This window comes from Copadichromis virginalis, linkage group LG2 (genome assembly GCF_057382275.1).
Source record: "Copadichromis virginalis isolate Kocher_CV1m ecotype Utaka linkage group LG2, C_Virginalis_male_GT1.1, whole genome shotgun sequence".
In the NCBI taxonomy this organism is placed as follows: domain Eukaryota; kingdom Metazoa; phylum Chordata; class Actinopteri; order Cichliformes; family Cichlidae; genus Copadichromis; species Copadichromis virginalis.
The window spans coordinates 29,782,284-29,795,924 of record NC_140619.1 but is presented as its reverse complement, the minus strand read 5'-3'; the positions used below and the strand labels follow the sequence as shown (position 1 = coordinate 29,795,924).

Here is a 13,641-nt window from a genome sequence, read left to right as displayed (position 1 = left end):
GATAACTCGAGAAGGTGACCACCATTCTTTTTAAATTATAAATTTTTTATTGAGGAAAAGAAAGTTACCCAAATTTACCCACTCCTATCTGAAAAAGTAATTACTTCATAACTTTAACAAGTGGTTGTGTGACCCTTAGCAGCAAGAACTGTGAAGCGAGCATCTTAATTGGATTTACGTGTGAACTTTGACTAAGGTCATTTCAAAGCCTTAATTAAATATATATATATATATATATATATATATATATATATATATATTAAAAATATTTATTTATTGAGCCATTCAGAGGTGGACTTGTCGTATTTCTGAGCATGTCCTGAAATTCTTCTTGATGATTTTCTGGTAGAGCTCCTCAGAAATACCTAGATACCAATTGTTAAAGAATTCATTAAATATACTGGATGTGAGAGAGAAAGGGGTATTTCTAACTCCACATCACATAGATCTCTCCTTTCTCAATGCAATGGAAGATTTAAGATCAAGAAAGTGAACAGGAATGACAGCGGTAATCATAGCCTTTAAACTTTTGATTCAAGTGGAACATCATCAAGGAAATGGACTTTACAGTTGTTAATTCAAGGTAATTCTTGTTGGTTTAGAATGAATAAGAAGTTTTTAGTTTATATAATTTTTTCAAGTTTTATGGATATCATGTTTTGTTATTATGGTATTTCCCATTTAAAAGCTTAGCAACTGACTAACTGAACTCTACATACAAATTAAGAAATAGTGACAATGTTGTTTTCTCCAACAGTGTCATCAGTCATGATTCCACTCCTGTAGTTTTCATTTTTTTAAAACAAACAAACATGTAGTGTTTGTTTTAGACTGAACTGGAGAGTTTATGTGACTTATTTTTTTTAGTTAGTTAATAAATTAGTTATGAATGACGTTCATTGTTAGTGTAACTTTGTGAGTGAATTGTGGTTGTAGTGACTGTGTAATAAGGTTCTTTATAGTATAATACAAAGTAGGTCTCTTTTTATTCCCAGTAATGGAAGATTTAGGATCAATAACCTGAGCAGGAATGATAGTGGTAAATATACCCTTCAAACCTTTGATTTAGATGGTAAATGGAAAAGAAACAGGCAAGCAGTCTTTACAGTTGTTCATTCAAGGTAAGGTAAGGAATGAGTTCAAGAACTTGATAGAAATTTAACATGGTTTTGAAAATCTTTATGATTTAACTCACAAAAATACAGTATAACACCCTTTAATCAAACTACCTGCAGCGATGGCACATGGCACAATAGTAAGTGAAAACTAACACCAGTAAATTGGATTCATTTACATCACTTTGTGGCGGAGGTGTGGTCCCGGGCTCGGGCTGCAGGGAAGGAGTGGTGCAGTGAGCTCAATGGGGCGGTGCTGGCAGGTGGCAGGTGAGAACACAAGTGATGGCGTTTGGTCTGATGACGGTTTTCCTTCCCCTTTTTAGTGAGATGGGAGAGGAGCGGAGGGGAAGCTGGCAACAGCTGAGACCGGAGCTGTCCAGACTGTGGACTGTCACAACAAACGAAAACTCAAAATAAACATGTCATCTGGCTATAAAGAACTGTGTGTGTGTGAAGTGCATTTCACACACTTTCTTCTTTCTTACCATGAGAAGTAAGTGAAAACTCACAGCTCTGCCTAACATGTGATTTTGGTGTCTCTGAACAGATAATTCCTTGCTTATATGTGGTTTGAGAGCAGTTGTGGTCATTCTCTTGTTAATTGGTATTTACATCTACTTCGCTTGGAGGAAAAAGAAAAATGAAAAAGCTGAAGTCTCTGCTGTCCCGCAAACAAGAGGAGATCCAGAGGACTCTGTTCTGATGATTGAAATGAGTTCTGCAACTTACACCAACACCTAGTTTCACCTTTTATCAACTGAAATTTGACAAAACAACACATTTTTGTTTATATTCTTGGCAAATTATGTTCCTCACTTAAGCACCTCATGCTGAATTAAGCTGTGAGGGTTTTCTGCATTTTTATTTGTGGAAGCTTTGATTACAAAGGTTGTGAATGTAATCTGAACTTGGTAAAGGTGGAATCAGTCAAGTCAATTTTTTAATTCAAACATCTGAAACATTTAGTTTCACTAAGCTTTAAACAAGGATTTTTGTCTTAGAAGATTCGGGCGATTTGATTTTGTTTTTGTTTTTTTAAAGAGGAGGATGGCCTGAGACATTTTACTCAACTTCAGAACAGGAACATTAATGTGAAAATCTATGAAGTTCAGACACATGTGAGTCAACAGCATAGTGTGAATGTAATTTATCACCATGTGTAGTGTTGCCATGAAACAACATTAAAACCATAAACTTCAAAAACGAAAGACTAGAGTAAAATCACATGATGTTAACCTTTAAGTTAACTTTTGAACTCTTAATAATCTCATTATTACAAAATTTACCTTTTCTGGTAAAACATTAAATATTTGCTAAATTATGTTTGATCAATTTCATCTGTTTACAGAAATCCAAAAGAAGTGATAAAAGATTAGAAGCGTCTTTACTGAATTCTCTTATTTCTTCAGGTGAATTTTTAAAGTGGACCATCTGAAAAATGTAACGTCACCAAGCTGATTGAATGGACAGTACACAACAGAGGTAAAGAAGAGAGTGCAGGTAGGGTGGAGTGGGTGGAGACAAGTGTCAGGGAAGATTTGTGACACAAGAATACAAGATACCACCGGTTTACAAGATGCAAGTGAGACCTGCTTTGATTTATAGTTTGGAGATGGAGGCAAGAGTCAGAGCTTGAGGTAGCAAAGTTGAATGTGTCAGGATGTTCATTGGAGTGACCTGGATGGACATAATCAGAAATAAGTATGTGGAAGCAAGAAGGAGGAGGAAACTGAAAAGGCAACAAAATGGTACTGACAACGCCACTTGGGGGTGGAGTTACACGCCAGGAAATACGACATTAACTAGTGCAAAGTTTCACCAGTTACAAAGGCACTCATGCTCGTTACTGACGAGGCAGAGGCGTGACCAATCAATTTCAATAAGTTTATTAAACAAACTAACTGAAGATAATATGGAGCTGCACCAAAGAAAACAGAAAATTAGGTGACAGGACTTAGAACACCACAAGGCATTTAATTAAAACACTTTATTACCAGGCATTGCTTAAAAACAACAAGATTCACTGTCACTGTCTTACTCTAGTTAAAATAGCAGCTGAACAAAATAACTAATCAATAGGGTTAAAGGCAGGCCACTTAGAGAAACAACCTACAGAGCGGCAGTGCTACCAGTTGCTCACTCGTGATGTCACACTGCAGCTCAAGGGGTGCTTTTTACTCATATCCTGATGTTTACACTGACATGCATAAGAGGGAACTTCATCAAACACGCCTAGGCTGCCAAACAAGCAGCTGTCTCTCTACTAAAACAAAAGAAATTAAAAATAGTCTAAAAAACAAGTTCTAAAGAAACGAGGAACAACTCAGTGAACAATATGAAAGCAGAAGTTTCTCTCTCTCTCTCTCTCTCTTGCTCTCTCTCTCTTGCTCTCTATCACATTTTACAAGCTGCTGTTATTAATAAAAACAATAATAAGAACGAAACCTCTGCTGTGCCAAGTGTTCATAGTCTACACTTAAATATAGACGAGCGGAATATAACCAGAAGAATAATGGACTGGCTGTTCTTGGTAAAAGATGCATGTGTACCTTTGGTTTTGTATGGTGACCGTTTCTCTTGTTTCACTTCCTTCTACATACAATGACAATCTGTTCTTTTATGGTGAAACACAACACTTAACCTCTATTTATGATAACATTTCAAAACCACTGAGTAACGCGGGCATCATAAATGTCTGTGAATGTGTTTCAAGGTTTGATGAAATCTGTTATTAAGATGTATTAAATTAAACATGTCTGGCTTTATTATACACTCTGTTTTATGCCATCCCCATTAAACTTGCTTCCGCGTGCAAATAAACATATTTTAGTTGTCAGTGTAATTTAGCTGTAAATATTACAACTGTCAATGAAACGGCATTATTATTAGTTGGACAATAAAATTACATGATTAGTTTGGGGCTGTTGAATTAAATTTAAATTAAACTTTTTTCTTTTCTTTCTCTGCAGTTAAATTCTGGTCACATCCTGTCTGGTCTGAGTTCATACATACTTATCTGAAGCTGATCAGTATTGACAAGCAATGAAATTTATTGGCAACTGCTTTTAGTAATTAACACAAAAAAATTCTGAAGTAGCCACATCCTGCTTGGTCTAAATGTATATGTTTTGATCTGAAGGTTTCTCATCAACAGGAAACATGGTCAGTGTAGGTTGGGTCTGTTTGCATCACAGTAAAGCAGAAGAGCTGCCTGCGGAGTCGACTGATGCTGAATAGAGAAAAAACATGCAAGCTGTGTTTGTACTGTTCGTGATGCTATTAGGAGTCTCTTATGGTGAGCTGTGTTTACTTATTCAAAGCATGCTGTGCTGTGGTAATAAGTACAAAGATTTTGATGTCGTCTTTAGTGTTACAGTAAGTTCTGCAGCTTACAGGTTGGTGGCATTGTGTTGATGCCACTGGGAGTATCTGAGGATGAGCTGTTCTGCTTTTTCATTTCATGCGGCACTTTATTGATACATCATCCCCAGACCTGGTGTCACTTGACCTTTGTTCATGGGTCTAAAAAGTATATTTACAGTCAAATCATCTTGTTTTTATTCCAAACAAATGCTTGATATTTTAGATAACACATTTTTATATTTCAAAGGTTATGACTGTAATTTTAACTCGTCTATCTTTTAGCGAAAGTGGAATCAGATCATCACTTCAAATAAAGTCATCTGACCAGTGGCACCTGTTTGTATGAAATTGTATTTGAGCACTGGTTTTTTATAATATACTAGTTTTTAAAATAACAACTACAATATGAATAAAAACAATACTGATCAATTCAATTGGTAAAATTATCTCAAACTTCGGGCCTCTTTAAAGTATAAAAAGGGATCAGATACACATTTTGTCACAGCCCGTATAATTTAATGTTATTCCACAGTTAAGATGGGGGAAAATAATTATTTGTATGTTAATAAATGTCAAATATTAGCTACAATACTTTTTTGCTAATGATTATTTACCACTAGAGTGCACATTTATGAAAAAAGAAATACTGTGATTTAAATCCTTCAGCAGTAGTTTTGAATCTGGATTAGTTTTTATAAGCATTTATTGCAAAAGCAATCAGATATTTTGAAGTTTTGTTCAATTAAACTTTAAATGATATGAATGTTAAATGACCCCATGGCACCATTTAAGATTCAACTAAAGCAATATTTAATTCCAACAGTACATTCTGTAATTTGTATAAATTCTTCTGTGATCAGCATTTTTAAATATAACATTAACCAGTGCAGTGCAAAGAATGTTCAAACCATTGTTGCTCAACATGCTGAACTATCTGTTTGACAGAGATTGAAAGCATCCTACTTTCATGTTGTACTCTTTTTAGAGATGAAACATGTGCTATCATTAATTTTGTGTCTATTTTTTCATCTAAACATATTTCTGAAATGTATCATTTCATTTTAAGTCTGGAACTTTTATTTCTTAGGAATTTAAATTGTTACTCTCATATATGAAATCTCTTTTTCATGAAGGTTAAAGGAGGAAGAAAAACTAATGTCAATTCATTCTCCTACTCTCAGCATGTGAGACGTTATTTACCACTTCACTAAAACCTAAAGCCAACGTTTTCATGATTTCTCCTTTCAGGCTGAGCACTAACAGTCTGTTAACTGCAGTCTGTTAAAATCAGTAACATCACAGATTTGCTTATTTGAGAGAAAAGATTTGAAAGCTGCCGATTGAGTCAACATAGACTGAACAGTTGACATGGAAGCTGCAGTTGGACTGTTGCTGATGTTCGGAGTAGCTCATGGTGAGCAACCAAATTTTTTTTCATGCAAGGTTTCAAAAATACTTATTTCATACTTAATTTCAGTACAATCAGAATTAGGTCTGAAAAAAAGTTACTTCTTAGTTTTGTCATGCTCCTTCATTCTGATGTTGCCGTCTCCTATCTGGATTTTAGGATTGCTTCATGTATCACAGCTGCTGGTCGGTGGTTATGTCTGAGTGGTTAATGGTTGGCTGTCTGTCTATGTGGAACTCAAAGTTCCACATGACCTTAGTTAGCACTGTTGTTCTCAACCACCTTCAGTGGGGTCTCCTATCGGGATTTGGGGATCATATGCAGCACAAATGTTCTTGTAGTTGGTTGTGCAAGTCAGTGTACGCTGTCCCAGCCCTGTTACTGTACGCTGCTCTGTCTCTGAGCCCTGTTAGATGTGACTCCTTCCTCTAAATTCTAGTGCTTAGGCCCTGTTCTTTTTCTTCCCTCTATCTGTTGATGCTATATCTGCAGGTCAGTCATACATGATGGTCCCACTTCCTGTTCCTTATCACTGTCTGTCTTCAGCTGTTTTGGAGCAACTCACCTCAGGGAGCCATTTTTTATTTCAACAGCAGCTTCCACATCTGTTCACAGAGTCTCAGACCTTTGAGTGGAAATTGAAGAAATCAGAGGAAGGATGTTGAGTGGCATTGTGAGGAGTTTTCATGTCTCCTCTTGTGGCCAGTTTGTTATTCCAGTTTGGTATCTGATGACGTGAAGACATATATATTGATGGCTCACATTTTTTAGCACCTCTATTACTTTCTGGAGGTATTTGACTGTGTCTGACTTTATTGTGTCTTTATCATGTAGCTCTCGTTAACCTGTTGGATACCCAAGCACTTCTTCTGTGTGTCCTGTATGTCCTTATGGCAACTCCACCCCATCAGTCTCTCTTTACAACCTTTTTGCCACATTTATAAAGAATGACATCCTAGCGTCCTCACTGTAGATCCTGGTGAGGTGGATCAGTGAGTCAGTGTTTCAGTCACTCCTGTCATACAGCATAATGTCATCGATGGACAAGAAGTGGCTGATGGTCACTCCACTCTGATCTTTGTGATATGGACAGTGCATCAAGTGTGGGATATTCCACATTTGATGGTGACTTGAGTTCTTAGTAAATGTCATTAGTGCAATATTAGCCTTGTATAAAGCCAAGCACACATAAATCCAGAAGCACTGAGTTGTAAGCCTCCTCAGGTTGGTCTTCCTGGTCTTATAGTTCTGGTGTACAGGTCTATTAACCATTACTTTGTGCTTTGATCTCCTTTTGTTACCACTTCTGATATCCTCTCTGAAACATTGCTTACATTTGTTAAATAGTGTTCAGTAAAGAGGAGACAAGAAAGCAGGGCACACAGCAAAAGCCCTCTGGCTAGAACTCAGGCTACTGCATCAGGCATGTGGACATCTGTTCATCTACTGAGCAAAACTAACAACTATGACAACTTTATTTTTGTTTTGCAGGTGTGGAAACTTACTGTGATGGCAGACGGGATGGAGCTCAGTGTTATGGAGCTTTGGGAGGAACTGTGGACATCCAGCTGATGGACAACACTTCAGAAATTAATAGATACCAATTATTAAAGAGTTCATTAAAAATATTAGATGTGAGAAAAAATACGGTTATTTCTAATACCATAAGAGAGAGAGCTCATTTTCCAAGTAATGGAACATTTAGGATCAATAAACTAAACAGGACAGACAGTGGTAATTATAGCCTTCAAACCTTTGATTCGGATGGAAAATCATCAGACGAGCGGATTTTACAGTTGTTTATTGAAGGTAAATGTTGGGAAATTAAGCCATTAATAGATGTAAATAAAATATTGTTGTGGTAATCTATACAATAATCTATACAATATATCTCACGACATTTCCCTGTATTCTATGCTTTCCCTATTCTTTATTAGAGACTCTAAAGAATTAGGGAGATTCTGATTTAAAATCTAAACTCATCTATGTGTGTTTCTCTCAGCTCCTGTGTCCTCTGTCCTGCTGGACCCTGAATGTCTGTCCCAGGGAGAGATGAGGGTGTCCTGTTCCTCTGAGGGAGGGGACAGTCCTCAGTACAGCTGGACTCTGGATGGACGCACACTGACAGATGCTGAGCTCCTTTCTGGAAATAATGAGAGTAACATCATCACTCTGAAACAGCACGTCTCAGGACATCTGGTCTGCTCAGTCAGGAACAACGTCAGTGATGTCTCCAAAGAGGAGAGGATATCTACCTGTGGTGAGTGAGAACACTGTGATAATCACAAATATGATCATTTTGGTCACTCAGTCTTTCATTAATTATACGTTTTTGCTCTCAGGCTTCATTTTCATTAACTGCACTTCAGTCAATGGAAAACAGATATCAGGGTGGGTGTATGAAGCCAATAACACCCTGTGTATTAAACCAACAACAGTCCCCAAACAAACTGCTACGTCTAAGGAGACCGCCGTAGTGTCAAATAAAAACCCCACTAAGATCAAACCCTTCAATCAAACTGTCAGCAGTGATAACCCATGGTACATTAGTAAGTGAAAATAACTTTGCTACAGTAGACTGACTAATGCCAGTTTCTCATTATTTCTTTGTTTGTCTTCATAAAAACTCAGACTTGCTGACTTGTTTTTGTCTTATTCTGTCCTTTTTACCACCACAAACAGCCTATTTACCACTGATCGGTGGTGTTCTCTCAGCACTGCTCATTTTGTTAGTTGTGGGTGTAGCAGGTGCCTGTGAACACATCATAAAGCAAAAAACCAAACCTACAGAACAAAGAGGTACAAAACTTTCCATTTCCCCACTCCACTTTGATTAATTAAACATATATAATTATTTTAAAAAAATTTAATAAACCTTTTTGCTGTCTTGCCAAGATGTCGCACCAGTTGTCTTGCCAAGAGTTTAATCATACCTCTGTCATATGCCAGTCAAATTTGTTGGTATGGCTAATCAGCTAGCTTTAACACAACAACTAAAAACATGGGGAAACAGCTCAAAAAACCAATGAAACATTTTAATTAGTTTTAAAGTGCACCAGTTAGAATCACACACACTGCCTTCAACCTTTGTGGTAAAACTAATCAACTGTTCCAGCAGCAGACATGAGAGTGAAAGTTCTTCTTTAAGTCAAACCATTCCTGTACTAATACACTGACTGTAACATTATGTTTGTGCCACCTCTTCCTACTAATTTGCAGCTGAAGAAGATGACCAGGAAGTAACCTATGCTCATGTCATTATCACGAAATGTCAGAGGAAGGATGCTGAGCAAAGAGCAGAGGCGGAGGTGGAGTATGGCCAAATCAAGTTTTCAAGCAACAGAAGATGATTTAAGTGGTTGGAGCTTTTACACCGACTGCACCACTGACAGCAGACCGAAGGAGGAGGTGACATCAAGATGCCAAAAGGTTGTTGCTTCATGTAAGTCTGTGGCTGAAACACAGCTAATGTTCCAGCTAACAGCACATAAAGAACAAAACAAATATGAATAAATTAATGATGACTGAATTCTATTCAGACACTTTAGCTTCCTGTGACACCTTCATGGGCTACTTTGTCCCTACTATAACAACAACAACAACAACAACAATAATAATAATAATAATATTATTCATCTTTGGCCTGTCTTTAGATTTATATCTGGGGATCAGCCCCCTCTTCTCTAAGAAATGCAAGTGTCTTAATAAATCTGGATAAATGTGAAGCAAACATTGTATATAATAACATGGGAAGAGAAGAGAGAAAAAATCCTAATGATATTGTTCTGGTGGACTAATGCAGAGTCTTCATTTGTTTTTCCTCTTCTGTTCTCAACCACTCTTTGAGATCAGTGTTTGATAACGTCCCTGCCGCCAGTTTACCACCAAGAAAGAAGTGGTTGCAAATTCTGTCTAACAAACACCATTTTAACCTTACCACTGTGCTCCACACTCGTGTCCAGGTGTCCCTGTTGCTTGACGGTCAGGTTTTTAAATGGTCATATTTGACTTTAATGTTTGAATCCAGATTTTAAACATCCCGTCATTTGCATAGGAACATGGCTATTTCTATAGGTGACCGACTTCTCTCTGTGTGTTGTTCTCTCATTATTACAACTGAAACAGTTTCTGAATGTGTGCTGTCAGTTGTTTTATAAAAGAAGGCAAGATATAAAATACACATTTTACATTTTGATGTACACTTGTATTACTATACTTTGAACTGTGTTTTTACCTTAATTGTACATATGTGGCTTTTTTAGGAGAATGGAACCTGTTTTGGGGAAGATTTCTGAAGCTTTTGAGTAACACAAGTAACTCTTATTTGTATCTTTTGTTATAGCAATTAGTTTGCATGTTTTTTACAAGTAGACGAGACTTCTGTTTAAGTATGTACGACAAAGAAATCATATGTTGCAGCAATTTTCACATTAGTTGTTTAAAATAGTAATTCTGAGTAGTCTTTACAAAGTGAAGAGTAGATGTGACTTATAATAGCCCGTACTCACTTAAAGTTTTTATCTTTGCAAACAAAATATCACTATTAAGCTCAGTCTTTAATTTCACACCAGTATAAACCAGTTTTAAGTTTGTCTAATGTGATTCTAAATTTAGACAGGCCTGATGATGCCATGATCACAAGCAGTATTGATTCAAAAGCCTTTGGTGACCACTAAGAAGTGAACATAACTTTAAACTTATCAGTAAGAAGATGTGGAAGTTTCCCTTCTTGTTCCATGGTGCTTGTTGTTGTTGTTCCTTAAAGATGTTTGTTTAATAAAGCTATTAATTAAAGCTTCTCAATAAAAACATGCAGTTGTCACTCTCAGTTAGGCAGAGGACTCACTCGCAGGACTCTGATTTTTAGAGAGAGGGTGAAGGATTTATTGTGAGAATATATACATATATACAGTGGAACAGGTAATACAGGGCTCCAGGGGGTTTGGGGGTCCGAAGGTGAGGGAAGGTCCAGGGAAGGCACACACTCTCCTCTTTTACAGTCTGTGATTCACTCAGGCAGTCCAATCATGCTCATGCCCACTCACACACATCCACAGGAATCCAGGCAGCAGGAGAGATGGGCAGGGAAAACTATGTTAGAAGGAAACTCTGGGAAATGACAAAAGATACTCAAGAGGCAAGGCTAGGCTAGGCTAGGCTAGGCTACACTGACACTAGGTAGTGCAACAATCCAGCGAGGAAGCAGCATCTCCTGCCGTCTTAAGTAGTCTGCCAGGAAAAATGCTTGCGATGAGAAGCCAGAGCAGAATCAGCATGAATGAGCCACAGGTGTGCTGTGAGGGCCGGTTCAGAGGCAGGGAAGCAAAGTCCAGTTCTGCCTTGTTGGAGAGGCTGAGACAAACACACACCACACCCTCTCCAGATCCTGAGAACCATGACAGCAATGCTCTAAACAATGATGAAGCAATGTAAAACATGCATGCAAAGCATTATTTAACATTAAATCCTAAGTCTTGGGCAACCCCAATGACACCAACAAACACCAACAAAATAGAGAAAAAACCTGACCTTCAGACCACACTGCAACATAAAAAAGTGTTAATACACATATTTTACTCTTTGTTATCTCTGAATCTGTGATGAGGTACTAATAAGTTACTAAACTCCTTCCTCCTACACTAGTACAGTATCATTGGGGACGCACAAATAATGATTCTCTGCAGTGCCCCCTGGCATAAAAGACAAACATCACAGTGCCCAATTCTTTTTTCTTATTTTGGTGTCTGCCTTTAGGGGTCACCACAGGCGATCATCTGCTTACATCTCACCCTGTCTCTAGCATCCTCTCCTATCACACCAACCCTCTGCATATCCTTCTTCAGGATATCCACGTGTTTTCTCTGTGGTTTTTTCATTTTCTTTTCCCCTGGCAGCTCAATCTTTAACATGTTTTGTGAAATATAGCCACTATCCCTCCTCATGTTTAAACCATCTTACCGCACGCAAAATGCAAAAAATAGATGAATAAATGTCCTAAAATGTTTTTAAACAATACTGTAATTTTAGAAATGAGTGATTTAGGAAGTTGAGATAAATAAGTAAAAATAAAAATGAATAATAGTTATTGTTTTTTCAACACAGCTGCCAGAGCTATAGCTTCCACAGCCATCACGCTATCACAATAGCACAGAAATAAATATGAGACACTGAGTTCGTTCTGCTTGTAAAATTAAAAAATAAAATCAGATACACAAACCTGTTAAGCATGGACTGAGTATGTACTTCACTGTACTTTTATTTTGTTAAGGTTTAATGTACTGTAGTTTCAAACTATTTGGTATGGGAAAATGTTGCTGTACTGGTGGATTTCTTTAATATTGTAAGTTCTTGACATTAGTGTAAAGTCTTTTGTGAAGGAAAATACAATAAAAGCAAGGACAGTGTAACGAAGCAATGATAAAGTCCAAACATTTCCCACTAGAGGGCGACATTGTATAAAAAATACTGAAAATTGTCATGCTGCTATTCCCACAATAGGAGAAAGAGGGTGATTTGTACCCCTTGTTTCTAGTGAACCATAGAAGAAATCAGTCATGTGACTGCACATTTTTGAAGAGTCAGCCATTTTACTAATCCTGCAAATAAGAGAACCTCATTACATCAGAATATTTAAGTTCAAAAACGATTTTTGCCTTTCAAGGTAAAATTTCTGTGATCAAGGTTTTTTGATTGTTTTGTCTAAACAGTTACAGACAGGTTTAAAAACATTTCACAAATGTTTTAGTGCTTTGGTAAGCTACACTGTGAGTCTATATGGTGTGGTGCTTTGTGCCCAACTTATGAATATTTTAAATATATTATTTTATTGATTGTTTTTTATTATTATTATTATTTACCGTTTTTCACAGTGACATTCTTTATTTCAGACCAAAAATAGAAATAGACCATCATGCCATTGAGTTATAATAGGGAGGACAGGCAGGGCTTTCACTCCTTTACAGGACATGGACAGAGTGAATGATGTGAGAAGGGGAAGTCCATTCATCAAGTGGCGAGGAAGATGAACATATTCATGATGACATTAAAACAATATGTGGAGAAGAAAAAGATAGATGGAAGAGACATAAGGCTATAAAAGGATGTAAAAGATCTGGACTTGTCAATCAAGTGTTATGGAGAGAGAGCTGGCAGAACATATGAAGGCACTAGCAGCATTTATGTGTTCGTTACTTTGTGCATACTCAAAATCCAGTTCATGGTATTTGAATATGCACAAAGAAATGACATTTTGATCCAGCTAGCAGGGATATCAGAGGCAGGTTGGGTTAAGTGTCCATTTAAGGAAAAGTATATAGGGAACAATAATTATTTCCCCTGGAAATGCTCATTATCAGTTATTAAAATGCAGATAGTTCACAAAGAAGTAAAGTTGGGTACTTATTTAGAGTGTATAGCTTGACATATAATTGAAAGTAATTGTGATTGTCATTATGACGTTTGCAGGCAAAATCAAATCCTACAACTACATGGATTGGTTGATGGTGCTGACTGACACTGGTGCAAAGTGTTTAAGGTGAAGTAGTAATGGGATTGTGAATGGAAAGCCCATCTTCACTTTCAAAGACAATTGTGACAGAGTCATCCCTCGAGAAGATGTGCATAAAAAAAGAACTACCCACACCACAAAAACTTGGTGGTACATCCAGAAGGTACAGCAGTGGGTAGCTTCAACAAGTTCATTTGGTCCTTGGCCATTTTTAAGAAAACTGACTTTCGATGTGCTCGTGTGGC

At 37.1% G+C, this 13,641-nt stretch overlaps 1 protein-coding gene across 1 annotated transcript; it reads left to right on the top strand.

Moving 5' to 3' along the window:
* Nucleotides 1–4,313: 4,313 nt before the first annotated feature.
* Nucleotides 4,314–12,096, top strand: LOC146717581 (T-cell surface antigen CD2-like). The gene is made up of 5 exons (XM_085478313.1): nucleotides 4,314–4,413; nucleotides 7,381–7,698; nucleotides 7,892–8,149; nucleotides 8,232–8,438; nucleotides 9,109–12,096. Exons 1-5 carry the CDS (start codon nucleotides 4,365–4,367, stop codon nucleotides 9,237–9,239), a joined length of 963 nt encoding a protein of 320 aa, XP_085334439.1. The 5' UTR covers nucleotides 4,314–4,364; the 3' UTR covers nucleotides 9,240–12,096.
* Nucleotides 12,097–13,641: the final 1,545 nt, after the last annotated feature.